General features: G+C 41.7%; 1 protein-coding gene across 2 annotated transcripts in view; it reads right to left on the bottom strand.

Annotated features, from left to right (window-relative positions):
* Positions 1 to 25,886, bottom strand: part of FRMPD1 (FERM and PDZ domain containing 1) — a 100,267-nt gene that overhangs the window by 18,776 nt on the left and 55,605 nt on the right. For both annotated transcript variants that reach the window (XM_021927370.2, XM_009188479.4), the window contains 5 exons: positions 20,110 to 20,267; positions 19,181 to 19,283; positions 16,277 to 16,322; positions 8,462 to 8,569; positions 3,880 to 3,975 (listed from right to left, as the gene is read on the bottom strand). In XM_021927370.2, coding sequence (XP_021783062.2) covers positions 3,880 to 3,975; positions 8,462 to 8,569; positions 16,277 to 16,322; positions 19,181 to 19,283; positions 20,110 to 20,267 — 511 coding nt within the window. The remainder of the gene's footprint in view (positions 1 to 3,879; positions 3,976 to 8,461; positions 8,570 to 16,276; positions 16,323 to 19,180; positions 19,284 to 20,109; positions 20,268 to 25,886) is intronic.

The raw sequence follows: 25,886 nt of genomic DNA, 5'->3' as shown, positions 1-25,886 counted from the left end.
TGTCCTGTTTATTTCCCTCACCATTATTTAATATTATTTTCTTCAATTAACAGCCATTGTAAAGTTAAGTGAATGGGTTCTAGACCTCCACTCCCAATTCCTAGCTGTAATTGCTTCTTCTCTCTATGCCTCAGTGTTTTCACCTGTAGAATGGGAATAATATTAACACCCATCTCATAGGGTTGTTGTGTACATTGAATTGATTTCCCCTTAGAAGGCACTTAGAACAGCACCTGGCAGATGGTATGTATTCAATGCATGCCAACTGCTAATCTGTTTTCTTGCTTATTGTCTTTCACCTCACTAGATGGTAAACTCTCTGAGGATGTGGGCCTTGCCTGTGCTGTGCTCCATTATGCAGTATATCCCATGCTTGGCACATAGTAGATGCACACAAACTTTCACTTGGTGAGTAAACAACAATCATAAATGTCCTGCCAGAACCTCAAATGTAGTAAGTCTCGCACCATGAGGTGCTACTCCCTCCTCATGACTCCTGATTCGGAACCCTCTCTCCACTTGTTCCTCACCCCCATAACTACCCAGTGACTAGTCTCGAAGGGTCCATTTGCTTCTGCAGCTCCACACCATTAATTCAGTGCTGCCTGTGTGCCTGGCATTGTGCTGGCCCCAATGGAAAGCCTGTCTCTTGACTCTGTCCCTTCTCCATTCTCCCATGTCTACCTCGGCTTGCACTCATGCATTTCTCCTGGCTTTGTACAGGGATGTCCTGTGAACCCTCCTGCCACCCATCTGTTCTCCACCTTGCATGTAGAGCAAACGTTGGCAAACGTAACCTGTGGAGCAAATCCAGCCCACTGCCTGTTTTTGTAATTAAGGTTTTATGGGAATATAACCATGCGCATTTGTTACAATGGCAGAGTTGAATAACTATGACAGAGATCCTGTGGCTTGCAAAACCTAAAATATTCACTATCTGGTCCTTTACAGAAGGTTTGCTGACTCTTGATCTAGAGGAATTTGTCTAAGCCTTGTACTGGGCATGCTCTCCTTTGCTCAAGAACATTCAGTGGCTCTTGATGGCTCGCTGGCCAAAATCCAAAGTCCTTAGCTTAATATCCAAGACTCTCAAGGTATCAGGTGCCAACCCACTTCTCCCACTTTATCTTCGGCTGCTTATCCCAATGCGCTCTGCCCACAGGAGCCACGCACTTGTCAAACCTGCCCATTTCTGGATCTTTGTTGGTGCTGTTCCCCATGCCTGGATGTTGCCTTCACACATCACTCCTGGCCCACTCCAGTCAAAAGCCAATCTATCTCTCTACATCTGCCATGCAGGCTACCACTCCATTCCCCCAGAGGCCTTTACTTGCCACCCAGCTGGTAGCTTGCTCTCCCCTGAGCCTGTACCACATGGCTTCTGTCCTGCTTTCACAGTCTTAAGCACACTGTACCTCATTTCACTGGGATTTGTCCCCAAGTCTCATCTCCTCACCCTACCCCCACCCCAAGACTTCAGGCTTCCTAAGAGTATAACCCTGGGTAATTTATTTATTTGTTTGTTTATTTTATTTATTTTTTTGAGATGCAGTTTCGCTCTCATCGCCCAGGCTAGAGTGCAGCAGCACAGGTTCAAGCAATTCTCCTGCCTCAGCCTCCCAAGTAGCTGGGACTACAGGTTTGCACCCACCACGCCTGGCTAGTTTTTGTATTATCGGTAGAGACGGGGTTTCACCATGTTGGCCAGGATGGTCTCAAACTCCTGACCTCAGGTGATCTGCCCACCTTGGCTTCCCAAAGTGCTGGGATTACGGGCATGAGCCACTGCACCTGGCCCCTGGGTAATCTGTTGCCAAGTTGTTGGTGATACAGAAATGCCTGGCACATAAAAAGTGTTAAGTTTTTACTGAGTCAAATGACATATTCTTTTTCTTGATTTAGAGAAAAAGGATTTTCTAATACAAGAACTTTTCTTCCCTTAGTAAGGGAAAGGGGAAGATAAGTCACTGATGAGCTGACAGTAATTTTTCCTTTTTTCACTGATAAGATTTATTTTTATCCACCTCTCTCTGTGTGGATAAAGGCTTTGCTTTAAAAAATTTGGCTACTACAGATAAATAAGATTAACCAGTATTATACTGGCTAAGTCCTTGTTCATTTCCCCAACTCTCTATCATCTTAAGTTTAATTCCCCTGTAACGTGGGCCTTTATTGTAAATTACCTCAAAGTCCTTTTGGCCACCAAAGGGGGACTTGCTTTAAAAAAATCAACCCTTCTATTCCAATCCACTTTGATCAAAGATGATGAAAGTAGAACTCTTGTCTAATCCATTTGCAGAGCTTCCCTTTTCTGCAGAATGGCAGAGTGACAAGATCCAGCACAGGGTTCAAAAACAGAACAAGTTTGAAGCCAGTTATGAGCTAGCTGACCTTGGCAATTTTTGGACCTCTTGGGCCTGTTTTCTCACCTGCAAAGTGGGGATAACACTAGTTACTTCACAAGGTTGCTAGGGCATTAAATGAGAGTGTACACAAGAAAGTGCCCAGGAAGAGTGCCTGGCATGTAGTAAACACTTAAAATCTATTCCTCCCTTGCCTTCCTCCTCTGGACTTGGAGTTCCCCAGGTTCAGAAAGCCCTTCTCCAGCTTCTTCTAAGTCACATTTAGGAAGAAATAGAACAGAGCATTTGGAGCAGCTGTAAGAATTGCCAAATGAAGGTGCCAGAGAGAAACACTAGATGTGTGCATGCAGGTGTATGTACATTGTACATATGTGTGCGTGCATATGCGTGTGTGAATGTACTGTGCAGATGTATGTGTGTGCATGTGTCTTGGCTACTGTTTGTCACCTATAGATGCATGGGCCCTCCTGAACCTGCTCTCCCCCTTGTACCAGAAGAGTTGGGCTCAATGTTTCCTCTTACATGGTTTTTAATGTTTGAACAACTTTGCTTCTTCACTGCAGCCTCACTCTAACACTATTTACTCCCTTGTTTAAGAACTGTTAGCACCATACATTATTATCTATGGATAAAACTCAAGCTCTGTTGTTGCCTGGCATTTGAGGCCCTCCACAGCCACTCCTTCCACAAGAAAACAGCCTCTGCCCCAGTCCTGCTGAATGGTTTGCTATCTCCTGGGCAATTCCCATTTTTCTGGCTGTGTTAGTTCACGTGACTCTCTGATTGACACGTACCCTACCCTCAACTGCCCTGTCCCTACCAGCCCTTGTTGAAATCTCAGTTGTCCTCCAAAGCTCAGCACAGGTCCAGCTTCTTTTCCAAGCCTTGTCTGATGTCCGGACAGGCTGGAACAGATGGTACTCTTCCCCTTGCACGTGGCCTTTATTTCATCCTGCTTTGGACAACTGAGCATTTCCTGAATGTCCACCCTCCCTCAACTAGACTGCAAAATCCTGAAGACACAGACCACCTTTGACTAAGCTCAGCAACCCCTCTCAGACCATCTCATATGGGGAAACTTGTGAAGTATAAGTTCAATTGACTTTAACAAAGAACAGAATAGGTAGCGCCTGGGCCTTTCCTGACATCTCACCTGGGTTTTTGGCTGCTCTAGTGTTTGGGGTAGCAGGTAGAGTCACAGACAAATGGCAGGGAAGTCTGGGGGTTATGGGTGAAGGCTTAGGAGTTCTAATCTGACCTTTGGGCAAGTCACATCATCTCTGTAAGTCCTGATTCCCACCTCCTAACCCCCACTCAGTTAAGATGGTGGTAAAAATACCATCTTTCTGGGTGGTTGTGCAACTAAATGAGATAACATGGTACTTGGCTTATTATTACAGGGTCTCAGACCATGGTGTTTGTGAGATCACCAAGACAGATGCAGGGCAAGATGCCTGGGGGTCCTAGCAGCCAGAACATTCTCTTGGGAAAAGAAGTTCAAGTTTATTCTTAATACCTTCACGGTTGTGTTTGCCTCAAACTTGAAAGCTTTGGTCTGTCCATTCTCCAAGTATAGCTTGAGCACGTTGGGCATGCACAGCAGAGAATTACCCTGGAAAACACAAGAGAATTGTTGTATCCCTGTCTTTTTTTATTCCTTGTGGAGACAGGGTCTGATCTGTCACCCAGGCTGGAGTGCAGTGGTGTGATCTTGGCTCACTCCAACTTCCGCCTCCCGGGTTCAAGCAAATCTCCTGTCTCAGCCTCCCGAGTAGCTGAGACTACAGGTGCACACCACCATGCCCAGCTAATTTTTTTTTTGTTTGTTTTTGTTTTTTTTGTTTTTTTTTTTTTTTTAGTAGAGATGGGATTTCACCATGTTGGCCAGGCTGGTCTTGAACTCCTGACCTCAGGTGATCCACCTGCCTCAGCCTCCCAAAGTGCTGGGATTACAGGCCTAAGCCACTGTGCCAGCCTAATTTTTGTATTTTTAGTAGAGACAGAGTTTCTCCATGTTGGCCAGCTGGTCTTGAACTCCTGGCCTCAAGTGATCTGCCTGATTTGGCCTCCCAAAACACTGGGATTACAGGCTTGAGCCACCGTGCCTGGCCTGTTGTATCCCAGTCACAGCTTTCCTGCCCCTGGGTATGACAAATCCTTGACTGTCTGGACCTGCCTGGTTTCGAGAGTAGGATCCTCCCTAACCTCCTCACCATGTCAGAGGTTCCTTCTTGGCACTTGGGAATTTCTCCAATGCACAGGCATGCTTTGTCAAGGGATACCCATGAGGACTGTTAGATATGACAAATGGTGGAGAAGAGTGAGCCCTTCCATGAGCGTACTGATAGCACTGTGCGAGCCTGTGCAATGTCTCATGACCATCAGTTCGCATTTTACTGCTGGCTGTACCCTTATGGGATCCAAATTGGCAAGCCAGATGACCAACATGTACACTGTTCAACATGGGCCTTTCAGAGATTCTTAGACTCTACTTTATAGGATTGGGGTGGGAGGGGGAGGGTAGGAAAGCCTCTCCTACCCTCATTTTATTGCTGCATTCCCTGTAATGAAATATCACCAAAGGGCGGAGGGATGCTCTCCACTACATTCACCCCAATTATCACCCTTGATGCATGAGGTCCCCTAAGGGGCTCTGCCACTCTCGTAGGGCTGTTTGGGGAAAAGGCACAGGACTGGTCTGTGTATGGTGGCCCCATGCCAGCTAGAACTCCTGGGATGGAGCAGGAGAGGGTTTTGGAGAATCTCCCAGTTCTCCTAAGAAGTGAATTCGGAGTGTTTGGTTGCAAATACAAAGGGCCCTTGGGGCTGGTGTCCTCCAGAAGCACAGAGAGATTTTAGAGTTCCCAAGATCTGAGCTAGAATTGCCCCCCTGCACTCATCTCTATAAAGAGTTTGGGTATAAAGCCCACATATGGTGAAACTTCATCTCTACTAAAAATACAAAAATTAACTGGACGTGGTGGCAGGCGCCCGTAGTCCCAGCTACTCTGGAGGCTGAGGCAGAAGAATTGCTTGAACCCGGAAGGCGGAGGTTGCAGTGAGCCAAGATCACACCACTGCACTCCAGCCTGAGCGACAAGAGCAAAACTCCATCTTAAACAAACAAACAAACAAACAAATAAACTGCCAGTTTTTTCAGATGAGACTATTGAATCTTCTAAATATAAAGGTGCTTATATCTTCTAAGCAAGATTCACAGTCATCACTTTTTTTTTTTTTTGGTGACAGAGTCTCACCCTGTTGCCCAGGCTGGAGTACAGTGGCACCATCTTGGTTCACCGCAACCTCTGTCTCCCAGGTCTATAACTTTTTAAAAAAAAAAAAACAGTATTTTTACAGAAGAAAAAGGAAGATGTTCATATTCCAGTGCCATTTCACACTACATCAGGATGAGGGATTTCAGACCGCTTACTCTGCTGCCATCTTACTTCTCTGGCTTGGAGTTTTTAGAAATCGGAATTTTGGGGTGTCCCAGGTGGGAAATTTTTTCCTTAGTACTTTCTTTGTGATTTAAAAGGTTTACAAAGAATGTATTCATAGCAACATTACATAACTACCACCACTTACTTTTCCCTAAGGCGTCTTCCAATTTTTATCTATATCTGTAAATAGTTTTTAGAGAGCTGCAATAATTTAATATGCATGATTCTATGTTCATTTTCTACCCAATATGCATTTCATATACAATTTTTAGGTGGGTTTAATGTTCATAATTTTAATGCCTTTATAATATTCTATTGAGTTGAAATATCAGAACTGATTTCACAATTCCTCTGCCCTAGACAACTGAGCATGTTTTTCCATTTTCGGAGCTATTTAAAATGTTGATACTACAGATACCTTTAAATATATGGATTTTCACATTTAAATTATTGTATAGACTAATAGGAATGCAATCTCTGGGTCACTTTTTATGGCAGTCATTAAATTTTGTTTTTCCACTCAAAAACGTTTAAGCCAATTTATAAAGCCATCAGTAGTGCATGACTATAATTACTTTCTCAGCACTGGGGCTTACATTTTTTCTCTGTTTGTGCTCGTTTGCTAAGTATAAAGTTTTACTTTTTAACATTTTTCCTTTGTATTTGTTTAACTGTGAGCAAAGTCAAACATATTTCAAATGTTGGTTTACTATCTCAGATCCTTCTTAACACAGTGATTGTGTATCTAAGGCAGTCTTATCATGTTCCAAGGGGAAAAGTTTAACAGCCAATTTTATCATCTTTTAAACACTTGAAAGGATGAATAGACAGGTTACAGGGATGAACTCTTACTTGTTTTGCTATCTCTGCCTTGTGCGGCTGATGCAGAGACTCCCAAAGATTCCCTGAGGTGCCCCAACCTTCCAAGTCTTCCCAGAGACAACTTTTTAGAACGCTGTTCCTTTAAACTCCCCAACCCCACCAAAACTCTGAGCCAGTTTTGTAGCCAGTTCAGGTGAAAGTTGTCCTTATCTGGTCCCCTCAGCATAGACAGCAGTGAATGGAAGGTCATGGCCATTTTAACAAATCAACCAGGTGACCCTGTCCACACCTGTAGTGCCTTTATTCTCTACCTGTCCTGCTAACTGGTTCTCACCCTTACTACTCATCACTGTGCATGACTCTTGAGATGAAGAGTCATGTGTTGAATTGAAACTTAATTTTTTTTTTTTTTTTGAGATGGAGTCTGGCTGTGTCACCCAGGCTGGAGTGCAGTGGTGCGATCTCAGCTCACTGCAAGCTTCGCCTCCCAGGTTCACGCCATTCTCCTGCCTCAGCCTCCCGAGTAGCTGGGACTACAGGCACCTGCCACCACGCCCGGCTAATTTTTTTGTATTTTTTAGTAAAGACAGGGTTTCACCATGTTAGCCAGGATGGTCTCGATCTCTTGACCTCGTGATCCGCCTGCTTCGGCCTCCAAAAGTGCTGGGATTACAGGCGTGAGCCACCATGCCTGGCAGAATCTAAACTTAATTTTCTAAAGAGACTCAATCCAATTTCACAAACATGACTCAAATATTGCCAACTGACAGGTGATTTCTGAGTCATGCATTAGGCCTCCCACTGGCCCCTTCCTGAACAAGTCCACCTTTCTCACTCAAGTCTATCTGAAGGTATGCCCTATTAAGTAGCAGGGCAGGTAGAAAATAAGTGCTCTGTAGATGTGGACCAGGTCGCCTGGATCCTTTGTTAAAATGGCCATAGCCTGGGCCCACCCCCTCTAACTCCCCCGGCCTTTGCTGGTCTCTATGGTGAGAAGACAAGATAAGGATAAGTTTTGACTTTAAAGTTTCAAAGTCTAATATTAAGAAATTCAGAATGGCAATAGTTATAGACTACTGGGGGAAAATGTACAAATTATGAATAAATGCGCCTTTTATCCAGCACTCCACATTAAAATCAAACTCTAGCCAACATTTTCCCTTTACAAATTTGTCTTCTGAACCCCCAATCCTGGGTCTCTCCATATCAAAAAGGACTAGATAGCACGTCACAGTGAAAAACCAAAGAATCAAAGTCACATGGACCTGGGCTCCTGCATTTTCCCGCCATGTGATCTTAGAGTTAAGTCTCTTAATCTCTCTAGGCCTCTGCTTCCTCTTTTGTTAAAACATCTCCCTTGCAGGGTATTGTGATGACTAAGGACTGTGTACACATAAAGTTTAGGTCACATAATAGAGGTTCAACAGATGATGGGCTCTTAAAAATAAAAAGCAATCCCATCACCACTGGCATGATTATCAATAGATCACCTTCAGAGGGGATAATACATTTGAAGATGCACAATGAGAAATTAACTATTGGAATCTGTTGAAATTTCTTTGGCAGAAGAATGGAGTCACAGAACAATAGAGGGCCAAACCCAGTGCTCTTCTTCCCAGTCCCCACCCATGGCCCAGAGCTCCCACCAGCTCTCCCAGTCCAGGGTCTGCAGGCGTCTGACTGGGAAGGTGCACAAAGCCTCTTGCAAATGCACTGCACTTCCTCTGCATCCTCTCTGTGCTGTGGAATTCCAGAGGTTCAGGGAGTTATGTGCCAGAAGGCAGCTCGCCAGCTTCATAAGGAGTAATTTCAATCACTTGACTAGTGACACACCTGGCTGTGTCCACTGATGAGCACTTCTTCAGCAAAGTGCACCTTCACAGGGTTGGTCTTCAGCCTGGCTCTCTTCTCCTCGGTCAGGAAGGACGATTTAGGCACTCCCTGAAAAACATTAACGTGATACATTTTGGAACAGTGCTTTCATAAAAGCAAGGTATATCTATCTTCTCATTTCTTAAAAACAGAAACTTTGATAGCTGTTGCAGATTCAATTTAAACCCACAGGAAAGGAGGATATCCCATTATAGGTATTTTCATAAAATCTAGGGATCCCAAGCCAGATAATGTTCTCATGTATCTGAGAATAGTTGGACATTCAGCATGGTAGCAAAATAGCTGTGATATGATGAAGACAAAGAGTTCTGGCCTGTGAACGGGACGATCTGAATTCCAACTCATGTTTTACTGCTCAATAGTTGTGAGAACTATCTCAAACTCAAATTCTTATGAAAGAAAACCAGGTAGGTGTGTAAAGCACAGCAAAATAACTCTGTGTGACTTTGGTCCAGTCCTTGCCCTTCTCTGGCCTTCAGAGTCTTCCCATCTGTATAATATAGGAGTTAGTTGGGGTTCCCTGAAACTCTGACCCTTATGACTTACCCTTGGCCCCACTTTGCTCTTATCTTTTGTCAGGTACCCTCTTTTCCCAAAGAAGTGAAGGGAGTCATCACAGGTTGGTATGAGTATATGGTGAAATGTTTGGACTAGAATGTATCAGGCCAAATTGTGACACTTGCTGAATGGCATCTTACATGATCTTCTAGACCAACAGGCTGTGACCTTCCTGGATGAAATCCTGATACACTATTTTGCAGCCTAACATCCTATGTTCCCTTGGTGTGGACAGTCCTTTAGGCCAGCCTCTAGAATGTTTCCATGTGTAAGAGTACCAAGATGAAACTCTGGGCCACATTCTGTGAAGATGGGAGAAGAGACACATAACAACAATCAGGGAAACTCTTAGAAACAATGTTCGTAGACTCAAATACCAACAGACCAAAGCCATGAAGTACATGAAGTGAACAAGTAGCCCTGAAATTTTAATGCAAAAAGGTAAATGTGATTCTCACGGATAACTGGAATCTTGGCAGGACAGGATTCATGACTATGACTCACCATCTCAAATATATAATTTGCTTTAAAAAAAATTAGTAGAAAAGCAGGGAAATAATAATGTTTGCAGAGAAGAAGCACACCTGTAGAAATTAGAGAAGGGATAGAAGGAATAAGAGAAAGAAAAGCTACAACCCAAAATTAGTGATAAGACTATCAGATTGCTTCGAATGAACTCAAGACCACTTGAATCTAACGGGCTTGTGGACCTACAACATGTAACAGCTCGTATCATCCATGGAACAGAGAATGGAAGAAATGTTAGGAGACTAAAGATGATCAAATATCAAGTTTTCCAGAAAATGAATATGGAGGATTTAGGAAAACACATATTGGTAAGTTTGTCGTTAATTCTTGGCAAAATCAGGCCGGGTGCGGTGGCTCCTGCCTGTAATCCCAAAATTTTGGGAGGCTGAGGCAGGCAGATCACCTGAGGCCAGGAGTTTGAGACTAGCCTGGCCAACATGGCAAAACCCCGTCTCTACTAAAAATACAAAAATTAGCCGAGCTTGGTGGCACATGCCTTTAGTTCTAGCTACTCGGGGGGCTGAGGCAGGAGAATTGCTTGAATCCAGGAGGTGGAGGTTGCAGTGAGCCAAGATTGCACCACTGCACTCCAGCCTGGATGACAGAGCAAGACTATATCTCAAAAAAAAAAAAAAAAAAAAAAAAAAAATATATATATATATATATATATTTTCTTGGCAAAATCCAAGATAAGGGATGGAGTTACCAAGAACAAGTCAGAGCCAACCAAGTTCATTTTTCCTTTGAAGATAGAAGTCCATATTGGTAGACCAGGGTTCTGTAGATATAGCAGTATTCCTTCATTCTTGCAAAGCATTTGATAAGGTCTCCTATAATCCCCCTGTGGAAAAGGCCAGATGCAGTGCCATTAGGTGGATTCATAAACTAGTTGACATATACTCAAAATAGTTCTGATTTCTAACTAAGTAACTTAGTGTCAATCCTCAACAGTGATGTTTAGCAATGCCTCGGTTGAAGCCAGAGAGAGTGAACTTGCCAAACCTGTGAAGGACAGAGCTGCAAGGTGTCATCAGATATCAGGCAGCAAGAATTTTGGGGGCAAGATCAAGGAACTGGGAATCTATAAGAGGGTGCATGGGAAACTTAAGGACCAGAGATAGCTGTGGGTCAAAGGCCAAGAAATCACTAAAAACAAATATAAGAGGGTATAAGGAGCTGGACTGTCAAGAGCTGCAGGGAATAAGATAAAGTGAGTGGTCAACAGGTACAACCACCACCATCCCAAAGACTCAAAGGAATAAGAAATCAGGGGCAGAACAGAGGAGAGATGCAGAGAGAAAAGGAATCTGCAGGAACACTGTTGTCTCTCACCTTTGGGAGATAAATCCTGGAAGAATTGGGCCCAGAACTGGATCATGCTCAAGAAAATCAACTGGCAGGAAACTGAAGGAATTGGAGTAGACTTAGGCAGAGGAGGTTCCCTGACAGGAAGTCATTGGAGAATGACTACAGCTCTCAACTGTACAAATAAACCTTTCAGCCCCACAGTTCCCTGACTGTAAAATCTCAGCATGCCAGAACACTGGGCAAAAGCAACATGACAGGGATTAATGTGAAGTGTGGCACTGAGCATCCAAAAAATCAATTGCACAGAATTCAATTCAATTGCACAAGCATGGAATTGAAGGGACGTGGCTTGGAAGCTATTCCTTTGAAAACAAGCTCAGGATTTAGTTGGTCACCAGTTTCACCCAAGCCAACAGTATGACTGAGCCTGCGAAAATGTTAACCCAATTTTGGGCTTTACTAGCATTCCTGGTGCATGTCCACTCCCCATGGTACTCAGCATTGGTGGAACTGTGTTCCTTTCTGGGTGCCACTATTTGGGAGGGTCACCATGAAATTGGACTCTGTCCAGAAAGCTCTCAGAGAAGTGAGAATTCAGAAAAACGCATCTATGAGGAATGGTCAATGGAACAGCTGTTTAGCCTAGAGGTCACTCTTCCAAATCTTTGCCATTTCATACAAAGTGGACTTGCTTGGGACTAGTTGGTGGGAGTCATAGGGAAGAAGGGCCATTCTTACATTTGGAACCACCCAACCATGAAACTGGCTGCTTTGAGAAAAAACATGCTGACATGAAAATGCCCAACACATAGGCCCCACTGTGGCTCCTGTACTTTTATACCTGAATATCTTGGCATCTAGAACATATAAATCACCTACTTACATCCACTTCAGCCATCTAATATTTTAAAGAGACAATTCAAAGAATATGAGTTACTCATTATTCTAGAACTTCTAAGCTCTCCCTGGATTCTAAATTAATTCATCAGAAAGCAGCAGACCTCAGCTGATAAAATCTCTTTGTGCATGTTTTTTGCTGAACTAAGAGTTAATGTTTAAAAGGGCACTGAAAGGGACATGTTGGAAAACATTCCTATATCTTTTGGCAGTACCCTCTGTCCTGGGCTACACGCTGTCACTCATGAAGGCAGCAGGGATTACAAAGATACAATAGCATAACACTAAGGAATGTGGGTTCTGGAGTCTACCTGGAAAACACCACAACTTCACTGATTTCTGCATGTGAGACTGTGGGCGTGTGAGGCCCATGGCATCCTCATCTGTAAAGGGGGGATAATGAGTGTATCTTCCTCGTAGCATTTCCTTTTGGTGCAAATTAAATAAGACATTAAATACTGGCATTAATATTATTACAAATAATTAATGTATTATAGACAATGAATATAGACAATACAGATCTACAAATTTAAATCAGAACCTTTTTCATAAAATTCTGTGTTCTAGAGAAGCAGTAATTAATGTTGCAACTGTGGATTTTAACATTCCTAATCAGTTTCAAGTAATTTGAGGACTCTAAGAATCGACCACAACAACGAGGCTCCTTGCTAAAGCAAGATATATATGATCATTTTGCAATGTTTTTAAAATTCTTCGGGGCCAGGCGCATTGGCTCACACCCGTTATCCCAGCACTTTGGGAGGCTGAGGCAGACGGACCTCTTGAGGTCAGGGGTTCGAGACCAGCCTGGCCAATATGGTGAAACCTCGCCTCTACCAAAAATATAAAAATTAGCTGGGCATGGTGGTGCATGCCTGTAATGCCAGCTACTCAGGAGGCTGAGGTGGGAGAATCGCTTGAACCCAGGAGGCGGAGGTTGCAGTGAGCCAAGATCATGCCACTGCACTCCAGCCTGGGTGACAGAGCAAGACTTCATCTCAAAAATAAATAAAATAAAATAAAATAAAATTAAATTAAATTAAATTAAATTAAATTAAATTCTTCGGAGCAGTTCTGGTGAGAGGCCCAGGAGCAGGCTAGCCAATATTTAGGGCATTTCTCAGAGGTACTGATGGCCACAGACTGGGCTAATGGCAATTCTCCCTGAGAGACCTCCAGAGCACAGTATTTACGTTCCTCTCTTCCTGGAAATCTTGTAGGAATCTCAGGAGTGGTACTGGACACATACCAATTTTCACCTTCCCATACTTTTTATTATTTAAAGGATTCACCTCTATGCTGTTTCCCTCGCTCCCTGCATTAAGTATTTTCTTTTGCTCATTTCTTGGAAACAGATCAGGAAAAAACCTGCCTGATTAAGATTAAAATACTCTCCAATGAGAGATAACCAGCTAAATAAAAAGGACATCCTAACACCTGCACTATCATGTAAACTGATTAGATTTCCCTGTTTCCATATTGGTTTCATATTATTTAACAGACAAATTATGTTAAGAATAGAAGAACTTCCATTTATCGATACATAAAATACTTGGTCTGACATATGGCAAACATCTTCATTCTAATTAGGTGGGTTTTTTCCTACTCTATTTCCAAGAAATAAAAACAAAAGATAACACTTGTCAAATACAGAGAGGAGACAACAATTTCTCTGCTTTCTAGTGTTATGGAGTGTTTGGACCACAGAAGGTTTATATTTTCATGTAATCAAATCACCTTTGTTCCACTGTGCTTCCTTCCATGCCCGAAATGTGTAGGCAACCTTTCTACAGCCTGTGACCAGACAGACATCCATCCATATTGTTTGCATTTTTAGAGTTGAGACCGGATTTTTTCCAAATACTTAAACAAATGTCCAAGTTTAATTTCTTGAATAATTGCCTTTTCTCCCACAGATTTGGAATGCTATGTTTTTCACAAACTATACACACACACACACACACACACACACACATAGTTTTATATATATATATATGGTCACTCTCTCTCTCTCTATATATATATATGGTCTCTCTCTCTCTATATATATATATGCTCTCTCTCTCTCTCTATATATATATATATGGTCACTCTCTCTCTCTCTTTCTCTCTCTCTCTATATATATGGTCTCTCTCTATATATATATATGCTCTCTCTCTATATATATATGGTCACTCTCTCTATATATATATGGTCTCTCTCTCTCTATATATATATATATGGTCTCTCTCTCTATATATATATATACACACACACACATATATATATGTGTGTGTGTGTGTGTGTATATATATATGTAGTCTCCGTCACCCAGGCTGGAGTGCAGGGGTGCGATCTCAGCTCACTGCAGCCCCGACTTCCTGGGCTCAAGTAATTCTCTCACCTAAGCCCCTGCCAGTTATAATCATTTAGTTTTTGTTTTTGTTTTTGTGTTTGTAGAGACGGGATTTTGCCATGTTGCCCAGGCTGGTCTTGAACGCCTCAGCTCAAGCTATCCACCATCCTCAGCCTCCCAAAATACTGGGATTACAGGCATGAGCCACTGCACCCGGCCTCACATACTACGTTCTTATACTAGCATCTACTCTTGAACTTTTTATCTGATTACATTGACATGTTCAACATTTCACCAGTATAATACTGTTTTAATAATTGTAGCTTTGTTCGTTTTTAAATCTGCCTGTCAAGGCCATCCTCATTATCCTTTTTAAAAAAGATTTTCTTGATAAGTCTCACTTTGATAAACTTTGTTAAATCCAAATGAAAGTCCCGTAAGAGTTTGCTTGAATTTGTATTAAGTATATATATTAATATAATAACTGATATATTAATAATACTTAGTCTTCCCATCAAGGAACATAGTATGTATCTCCTTTTATGTTAATTTTTTTGTATATGTCAGAAATATTCTAGTTTCCTCCACATGAGGCTCACCTATCTCTTTCCCTTAAAGTTTTTGCATTTTATATAACCTTTGTCCTTAAAGAAATAGCTCTTAGACTTAACAACATTACAATCTTTCTGGTTTCCAGAGGATCATTTATATTTTAATTTTTATTACTTTATTCTGTTTTATGTTTGTTTTATTAATCTTTTCTTCTAGCTTCTTGCACTGAATATTGATTTTCTTCTGTATTAAATGATAAAACCACTCAAGGCTATGAATTTTACTCTGAGTATAGCTTCAACTGCACAAAATTAGTTTTAAGAAGTACAGTTCTGGCTGGGCATGGTGGCTCACACCTGTAATTCCAGCACTTTGGGAAGCTGAGGCAGGTGGATCACCTGAGGTCAGGAGTTCAAGACCAGCCTGGCCAACATGGTGAAACCCGTCTCTACCAAAAATACAAAAATTAGCCCGACGTGGTGGCAGGTGCTTGTAATCCCAGCTACTTGGGAGGCTGAGGCAGGAGAATCACTTGAACCCGGGAGGTGGCGGTTGCAGTGAGCTGATATCATGACATTGCACTCCAGCCTAAGTGACAGGAGCGAGAGTCCATCTCAAGAAAAAATAAAAGAAGTACAGTTTTAATTTTCAATTATTTTCTAAATAGTCTATAATGACAATTTTGCTTTTTCTATTTGACTCCATCTTTACTTAGGAAATTACATTTTTATTTCCGAATGGCTGAATGGTTTTTAATTAAATTTTTAATAGTTATTAGCTTCTATTTTATTATATTCAGAAAAAGGGACCTGCACAGTTTTTCATTTGGGGAATTTATTGAGTTTTCTTGGTAGCTTGGTATGTGGTCAATTAAATTAGGTTATTAAATGCATTATTAAAATTCCCTATGCCCCTCTTTTTTTATTTTGGTCTATTTGTGGCCAAGGCTAAGAAGTACATATTAAAGTTTCTCACAATAAAAATTTTCTATCAACTTTCAAAAAACCAGCTCCTTAGTAGTTTTTCCTTTGAAAATTTGATTATATACTTTCCCTAAATAATACATGAGGAGCTTCTTGGCCTGTGGTGGTTTAGGATCATCTATGCCACACCTTGCTGTGTGGTGAAACTCGGAGCCGATAAAACACTTTCATATCCAACATCTCATTTGGTCCTCCTAACAACCCATTAGACAGACAAGGCAGTTATTGTCATGACCACTATTTTACAAAAGAGAAACTGAGACTAAACGATTTTCCCAAAGTCATGCCACTCAAACCTGTCTTAAAAGTCCAGTTTGGTGCACTTACCATCATCCTACTGTGTATAGTCATAGATCTATCTCCTCAGCTGGGCCAGACATTCTGGAGGCCTGCACCATATCTGTTTCCTCCACAGTACTTGCATGGAGGAGGTCTTCAGATAACATGGACTGACTGGCCACCCACTGCCGGGCAGCTGTCACCCTCCACCCTCTGTCTTCCCTGCTTACTTTATGAGGGATATCCTCTGGGGGAACAGGGTCTTAGGGCCAAGAATGGTGAAACTAACACACAGGACATAGAAAGAGATTTACCGACGTGCAGCGAACAACTGTGATTGAAAGAGACTCTTCTGCTTCCCTGAAAAAAGAAAGAATAAAGAAAAAAATTTAGTCATTCTGTGTGATGGATGCATGTGCATGCACACATGTGTGAGCATGTGTGTCAGGGTCAAAAAGACTGGCAGAATGAGTATAAAGCAGCCTCCTTTGCCTTAGCTTTTTTGGCTCAGCAAAACCGAGAAAGATATTGGGAAATGCAGCAACCTACAAAGGAACTTAAGCTGACCCAGAGAGCTCCTTCCACCTGGAGGGAATCTTCATATGGCCACCTCCACCATCTAGTCTATATCTACAGCCACAACATTAATTAAGGCACTTAGCCTTAATTTAGTCCCATACAATGAAGAACTCATCTAGTGACTACTAGTTAATGTCCCCCAATTTTTTTTTTTTTTTTTTTTTTTTTTTTTTTTTTGGAGACAGAGTATTGCCCTATTGCCCAGGCTGGAATGCAATGGCACAATCTTGGCTCACTGCCACCCCTGCCTTCCCGGTTCAAACAATTCTCCTGCCTCAGCCTCCCAAGTAGCTGGGACTACAGGTGCCCGCCACCACACCCAGCTAATTTTTGTATTTTTAGTAGAGATGGGATTTCATCATGTTGGTCAGGCTGGTCTCAGACTCCTGATCTCATGATCTGCCTGCCTCGGCCTCCCAAAGTGCTGTGATTACAAGTGTGAGCCACTGCTCCTGACCCTAAAATATTTTTAAGAGAAAATATGGCAATAACACAGATAACTTAGGTTGCTATTTCAGAAAACTCATGCTAAGCATTTCACTAAATGGAATGAATGTCTGTGGATAACATTTATCAGATAAAAGCCAAAGGGTTTATGGTGTTTGGGCACACAGAGTGTAATGAGCCCAATCGTATAATCAAGATAGTGGACATCTCTGTCTTGCATTATCTCTTAGATTTCAAAAGTGATCAAATCAAGCAGATAACTGCCGAACCTCTACTTTATATTAGCGGGCAGAACAGAGAAAATCGATTCATATTTTCCTTTCTCTTTGCCACTGCTATCATGGAGAAGCAGTTTGCAAAATAATTTCATTTGACTTCTTGTAATATGAACATTTAGGCCAATTGCTGCTGGTATGTTATTTCCTCAAATGGATAAACTCAACCCAAGATGTCTAAGTGTCTGGGGACTTCCTCTTTTCCATTTTAAATGAGAACAGGACTTTTCTGAGATAAATCACAATAAACCAAAGTGCAAAGGCTCTAAAAGGACATATTGGCCTCGCAGCTATTTGGAGAAATCTGAGATGTTTTCTTGGCATTGTTGTATCATTTTGTTTTGCTTTGTGTTTTACCTTTACACGTGACACTGAATAATACATGCTGTTTTTAGACACTGGGAGCTAAGCTAAAAAAAAATGAAGGCATCCTGGGATTCTCACATGCAAAACACAGCAGAGGTCACAAATGCACAGCACACCTCAAGTCACGCACCCCTGCTCAGAAGCCTTCAACTGCTCGCCCTTCCAGGGGGAGAATCACACTGAAACGTGCTGTGCTGGCATTCAAGACCCTCCATCACCTGGACTTCACTTCCTAGAATGTTTCTTCAGGCAAACTGAACTGCTCAGCAGCCCCTACTTCCCACCCTGTTGCTTCTGCTTACCCCTTTGCCTGAATCACCCTTCATCTCCATCTTTTGGACCAAATTTTACCCAGCATTAAAGACACAACTGAAATATTTCTGCGCCCTTCTCTGTTTTGTCAACTTACAACTTCTGCCCAAGTTGGAGGACTCTCCAGCATTTACAGTGTATTTCCTCGGCTTTTTTTTTTTCTTTTTTTCTTTTTTTTTTTTTTTTTGGAGATGGAGCCTTGCTCTGTCGCCCAGGCTGGAGTGCAGTGGTACGATCGTGGCTCATTGCAACCTCTGCCTCCCGGGTTCAAGCGATTCTCCTACCTCAGCCATCCGAGTAGCTGGGATGGGGAGACCACTTGAGCCCAAGAGTTCAAGACCAGCCTGGGCAACATAGCAAGACCCTATCTCAAAAAAAGGGGAAAAAAAACAAATTAATACCATCCCAAAGCCAGATCAGCCATTCATAAAAAAGCACAAACTGAATTGTATATATGTCTTCAAGTTAGCTTTCACCTACCTCTGCTTCTCATCTCTCTTTATATTAGTCATTAGAACAATGTTGAATGAAAAATTTAAAATCCAAAGCTTGCATGTGTCCTTAAAATGTCTGCTTGTCCTCTTTACTCCTATTAATGGCACTCCTCCATCTTAAAGTCTAGGTTGCCAATTCCCAGCGCTAACCATATTTACTCATTTAACTGAGCACCCACTGAGCCCTGGTCTCAGGAAACCATTGTCTAGGTAGAAAGTGAGGCATTTCCATAAGTCACAATGACACCAGGCAGAAGGTTTGGAGGTGCTACATCAATGAAACTACATATATGCCAACCAAGATGCACCTGCAATTATATTTAAGAAGAGATATCAAGAGGGATAAAGAAGAACAGATTTGGTATCAATTTAGTTCAATCTTTGGCATATGTTACAATGTGTCTATAAATCCTTAGAGGGTAGGGCCTATGGGTTATTTATGATCATTGCATTCCCTGCAGTGCTTAGCACGGTGTCTTGGGCATGGCAGGGCTTTGACAAATACAGCACTCTGTGCCTCCCAAGCTCTTTTGTAGGCAAGTGAGAGAGACTGGACTACAACAGCCACTAACAAGAAGGCGTTTTAATAGATAAAAATAGCCGTTCTAAAACAAGGCTGTTTTTGCTGCTTTAAAGGATACTTAGCCTTATTAAAATCAGGGGATCAGTTATGCCATTCCTGTTGCCCATCTTTGTTCTTTGATAATCTGTGCAATTCTGTATATGATGGAAGACCATTTAGTACCTGAGAATATCGACTGCTCGTTCCCAGGAAAGGTCTTCAGCAGGCTCATTGTTCATTTGGAGGATCTGATCACCAGGGAAAAGCTTGCCATGTGCAGAGCCTCCTGTTGGACAGAAAATAAGTAATTGGTGCTCACGCCGGGAGGACCCAGACTCCATGTGTAATAGCAGCACAGCTAAATGGCAGCCTGATCCAGTCCCCAGGGGCACTAGCTCACTACCCCACCTTCAGTCAGGCTTGGGCTCATGTGGATCTTAATCTTCCTGTTTATAAACCATGGATAAGATACCTATCATCTATCACCAACTTCCGGGGATGTTAGAAGACTGTCCTGAGAAAGAAAACTAGCCAGAACCTTCTAAATCAACAGAGTTGGCCAGTAAATCTACTCCATTCATCTCTAAAAAGCTCTGGTGTGTATGTGTGTGTAAATAGAAATTAATACATTTTCATGAATCCCAGATTAACACACCTCAAGTATGAAGACAAGCACTGGACTTTCCCCACCTGCTCCTCTCCACCCTGGTACAGCCTATATTTCACAAGGTTCAAGTGAAAACAAATCGATAGTTTCTATTACTGTCTGACCAGAAAGTATCCCCAGCTAGGAGCAGGTGGGGTTCAAAGAGGAGGGCTAGCTTAGCCAAATACTTTCACTGCCTCTGAGACCAGCCAGGGAGCCATGCGTGGGCAAAGCCCTAGCCAAGGCCAGCGGGAGCCTGGGGTTTGGAGCGGCAAGTGCGCTTGAGGCTGCTCCCTCCCAGCATCAAAGTAAGGTGCAAAGCCCAAGACAGAATTAGGTGTGCCTTTTCTAACTTCCCAGGGTAGGATTTTCTGCATTTTGTTGTAGGATAGAGAGATCAGGGAGATTTGGGGCTATTTCCCCTTAAGAAACCAAACTTCTTTCTCATTTCCCAGTCATCCCCTACCTGCTGTGACAGCCACCACTGTAAGGGGAAGGCTCTCAGAAATGTGAAATCCGTAGTCCTGGAGGAGGGTGTCTTTGTCTATCTTTACTGTGTGCCGCACAGGGATGAGGGTCTGAGTTGGGTTCCTGGCGGGCCCATCAGCTGCAGCAACTTTAGCCCTGGAAGAGAATGACTATGTAAAAAACAGAAAGAGAAGACTCTGGTTGTTGGTCATGGACTGGGTCAGCCCTAAGCATCATGGAGAAAGATGCAAGCTGAGCAGAAACCATCTCTCCTCTTGAGATAAATAAGACACAAATGCCACTAGCAGAACTTAGGACTGTCCTCTAAAAGAGAAGTCATACAGACAGGCATTCTTAATGAGCTAATGTTAAATATCTAGAAAGTGCCCATGAAGTGCTATGGACACACAGAGAAGGGGGAGAGCAGTTTCAACTTTGTAGGGCAGGGAATAGGGAATCAGGGACACATTTGGTACTCAGAAGAAGAGGTGGCATTTGAGCTGCACTCTAGGACATGTCTAGGGTATGCCTATATAGCCCAGATCCTGGCACACAGAAGATATTCAATAACTGCTGCTGAGTGAATCGATGGATGGATGGATGGATGGATGGATGGATGGATGGATGGATGGACTGACAGAGGACAGGCAGACGGGCATCCCAGGCAGGATGTACTGCTGGAGTCAGAGGTACAGGAGAGGAAAAACATGGACAGTGAACAGAAACAAGGAGTTGTCAGGTTCAGATGTTTGATGATGGATAATTTTATAGCAAGATTTTGTCTTTGGTGATTTTTTTCTTTGTTTCTTTATGATGAATTTCGCTTCCCTTTAAGCTTTGTAACTGCAAGGATTCCAATATAAAATCTCGGATAGCAAGGACTCCCTCTATATCAATCTTTAAAACATGTATGTTCTTTAAAAGCAGGAAAGTTATATTTTCTATCTCTCAAATATTTTTAGGGAGTGACAAAGCAAGTCACAAGTTATTCTTCATTTGTCTGTGGTAAATGATTTTTCCCTCTAACAGTCAGTGGTTCTTTCTGAGGAAGATCAGATAGTGATGGGATGAGGTGTTTATTGTCATTATAAACAACAGAAATGTGAAGGAGTAACAGCTGTCTTGGGGCTCTGCAGTCAAGGTCTATCATTTATTCTCATCCATTTACCAAACACTGTCAGGAACCCTGCCTAATGCAATAGGCCCTCACTCATCTGAAAATCATCTCTCTCTTTTATAATGATCTCCAGTTTCAGCAAGGATCCGGAAATATGAAAAACTGTCTCACAGAGCCAAAATGTAAGTGACAAGCACAAGTCCAAAGTCTTGTGTACATTATCCACCAAGGATCCCCCCAGGCCCTGACTTAGAGCAAATTTAGGCTGTGTATGAAGAGATGACCCAGTCCACACAACCTAGACGCAGACAGAGTCGTTCTTGGAGGCCAGCATCAGGTAATACTGAGCTGGAGCAGCAGAGAGACCTAACGAGAGGGAAGAAACAGAAAACTGAAAATACACACTGAATAAAGCCCATAGCTCTTCCTGATTTTTTTTTCATTCTTTCTTTTTCTTTTTTTCTTTTTTATTTTTTTGAGACAGGGTTTTACTCTGTCACTCAAGCTAGAGTGCAGTGGCATGATCTCAGCTCACTGAAGCCCCCCACTCCTGGGTTCAAGTGGTTTTCATGCCTCAGCCTCCCAAGTAGCTGGGACTACAGGCTCGTGCTACCACACTCAGTTAATTTTTTGTATTTTTAGTAGAGACGGGGTTTCACCATGTCGTCCAGGCTGGTCTCAATCTTCTGAGCTCAAGTGATCTGCCCCTCGTCCTCCCAAAGTGCTGCAATTACAGGCATGAGCCACCACACCCAGCCTATACCTGATTTTTAAAAAACTTTTAAAGCTATAAAAAGATTTTTCTAAATGCAATAAACAATACTCTACACTAAAAGTCACAAATCAACATTTGACATTACAGGTGCAGTGCCTCATGCCTGTAATCCCAGCACTTTGGGAGGCTGAGGCTAGCTAATCACTTGAGTCCGGGAGTTCAAGACCAGCCTGGGCAACATGGCAAAACCCTGTCTCTACTAAAAATACAAAAAAATAGCTGGACGTGGTGGTGTACACCTGTGGTCCTAGCTACTCAGGAGGCTGAGGTTGCAGTGAGCTGAGATCACGCCACTGCTCTCCAGCCTGGGTGACAGAGTGAGACTATCTCAAAAACAAATAAACAATTTGGTGTTAAATCTTTTTAACAACAGGATAAGGATACCCTAGACTTACTTCTATTTAATGTAGCAGGTTAAATGCTAATAATAGTTATCAGGGAAGGAAAAATGAAAAGAGAAATAATGAGCATAGGAATGGAAAAGTACCACCTTATTTTTTGTTTTGTAGCAGATGACATTCACACAGAAAATGATGAACAAAGAAAATTTCTAGTGCCAAAAGGTAAGTTTAGTGGAGATGCAGGATAGAAACACAAAACACAGCCACAAAAAGCATTAAACAATTCATTAAAAGCACATTAGCTAAATGTACATTTGTTGTTAGGCATTCTTAATGAGTGAATGCTAAATATCTAGAAAATGCCAAGAAAGAATTCAAGTAACAAAACTAGTGAGGTGTACTAATGTAATGCAGGGGAAGAAGGATTTATTTAAAGTAAATAATATAACTTTCCTTAAAGCAATAAAGGAAGACACAATAATTGGGTTAAAGTTATGCTGGGTTCCTGGATGGAAACACTAAGTATCAAAAAAAGAAAAAAAAGTTCTAAATTAAATAGAGATTTAATGTAATATCAATAAAAAATTCTTCCAGATTAAAAAACAACTTGACAAATTGATGGTAATCACAGCAATAACAACAATAATAATAACATTTATGAATACTAACTATATTTTAGGGAGTGATTTAACATATATATATCTCTCACTCAACCCTCAAAATAAACTTGTGAGGTGGGTACAATTATTATTCCTGTTTTATAGTTAAAAAGACTAAATCTTGCTCTGAGAGATTTTAACTTGCTTAAAGACACACAGCTGGGAAGCACGTGTCAAACTGGGGTTACTTTCTTCAACAGGCACACTAGCGCAACTTCTAGAGCAGTGCGGTCCAAATGAAATACACACACCACACACGTAAATTTAAGTTTTCTAATAGCTACACAAAAACAGGAAAAAAAAAATAAGTGAAATAAATTTTAATAATATATATTTTATTTAACTCGATATATCCAAAATAGTATCATCATTTCAACTTGTAATTAATACACAAAATTATTGATGATTTTGTTCTTTCATATTAAGTCTTTGAAATCCAGTGTCTATTTCACACTTACAGCACATATCAATTTGAACTCTAAATTTCTATCAGAAATACTTAGATTTCAGAAAAGTTACAGTTGAAAAGTAAGCACTCCTTTCAGACAAAGGCAATAATCGAAACTGCATGGTGTGGCTTTCACCAATGAAACTGAATAGAAATTCTAGAAAGTCCTTTAAGTGTCTGGAAGTTTCCTAAAAGACTAAACATGGTGTACAACACGATCCAGTAATTCCACTCCTGGGTATGTACCGGAGAGAAATGAAAATACATGTCCACACAAAAACTTGCACATGAATATTTATAGTAGCATTTTCTTTTTTTTTTTTTTTTTTTTTTTTTTTGAGACGGAGTCTCGCGCTGTCGCCCAGGCTGGAGTGCAGTGGCGTGATCTCGGCTCACTGCAAGCTCCGCCTCCCGGGTTCACGCCATTCTCCTGCCTCAGCCTCCTGAGTAGCTGGGACTACAGGCGCCCACCACCGCGCCCGGCTAATTTTTTGTATTTTTAGTAGAGACGGGGTTTCACTGTGGTCTCGATCTCCTGACCTTGTGATCCACCCGTCTCGGCCTCCCAAAGTGCTGGGATTACAGGCTTGAGCCACCGCGCCCGGCCTGCATTTTCTATAAATATCCAAAAGTGAAAACAACTCAAATATCCATCAACTAATAACATGGATAAATAAAATACAGTATTCCACAACAGAATATTTGGCAATGAAAAGGAATGAAACATGGATGAATCTGGCTAAGTGAAAGCCAGTCACAAATGACCACATATTGTATGAGTCCATTAATGTGAAATATCTAGAATAGACTAATCTATAGAGACAGAAGGTAGATTAGTGGTTGTCCAAGGCTTCAGGGAGGGAGGTTTGGGAGGTTTGGGAGTCACTGCTAATAGGTATGGGTTTCTTTTGTGGGGGATGAAAACCTTCCAAAATGGACTCGTGGCAGTTGCAGATCTCTGTGAATACACTAAGAACCATTGAACTGTACACTTCACATGGGTGAATTGTATGGTATCTAAATTATCTATCAATAAAGCAGTTGAAAATAAGTAAATAAAAAAATCCTGAAGTGGGGAAAGCTTATAATACAAATATATGAAGAACGGGCATAAATACATATAGTAGATACCCACATTTCACATGCTCAAAGCAAGTGAATTGACAACTCTCACATGAAGAAAGCAAGCTGGAAATTGACACAGAAAATGTACAACCTTATTAAAGAAGCACACCCGAAAGGGCTATGGAGTACTATTATGTGTCATACCAAATATGAATAAAAATAATAAGGCCCAACACGTACTAGTCCTGAGATTAAAGCATGACAATACAAACTGGCAATTCAATCTCTCTAGGAAATCATTGGTGAAACTGTAACATTAATTTAAATTTTAAATTTGATCTTCTGTTTCCATGTTGACTGGTATTCCTTGAAGTGATGACCACAAAGGAAAAAATATCATATTGTTTATCCTGGACCATGAGTTCCTAGAAGACAAGGGTGGCACCCATTCATCTCCGTGTCTCCCATGGCTAGTAAAGTTCTAGAACAGAGTATGAGCTCAATAAACCCTGGCTCTTGAGTATTGAAAAATATCAACCTCAGCTTTATTTAGAATAGTGGGAAAACTCAAAACAACCTGACAGGGAATAGATAAACCAAACACAACAAAGAATGACCTCGAAGACCCTACATCAAAAAGTATTATGGGCCTATAAGCTTCAGACATACAAAGAAACACAAGCTAGAAAATACCCTTCCATAGCACTGTGTAAGCTATTGTTTACCTTTCCTAAGTGAGAGCTGGAATTATTCTCCTCCTAATAATTCCCCACCATCCACAGAACAAAAGCCAAACTCCTCAACCTTGCCCTCATGGACCTGTGTCCTGAGGCTTCAGTCCCTAGCCAGCATCCACCCACCACTCCCCTTCCCAGGCCTTCACTCCAGACTGATCTTACCTACTACACGAGTTTTACCCCTGGGCCTCAGCTCACACAACTACCTCTGCAGAAAGTGTGAGGCCAAGTCAAGGTCCAGCTCAAAGGTCACATCTTTTTTATCTGATTTCCTAGCCAGATGTAAATTCTCTCATCTTGGAGCTCTGACCCTCTCTTATGGCCCCGAGTACCCCAACCTTTATTTAAAGTTATCTGACTCCATATAGTGTTACTCGTAACAGACTATTTATTCCTTGGAAACAGGAATCACATTTTATCCACCTCTGCATTTCTCACACTGTCAAGTGAAGATCTTTGCTCACAGGAAGCAACAGTGCTTATTGGGCAAATAAATGAGCAAAATACTGTACACATCTAATATGGTACTATATAGAATATAGTTGCTATATTAGTTGTACCTCTAATATAATTAGCAAAAGGTGAAAATGCATATACAACAAGTAATAAACAGCAATTTGAATATAAGTAACA

Source organism: Papio anubis, chromosome 13, assembly GCF_008728515.1.
Source record: "Papio anubis isolate 15944 chromosome 13, Panubis1.0, whole genome shotgun sequence".
NCBI lineage: Eukaryota > Metazoa > Chordata > Mammalia > Primates > Cercopithecidae > Papio > Papio anubis.
Note: the sequence above shows the minus strand (reverse complement) of the source record. Positions and strands in the feature narration are given on the sequence as shown.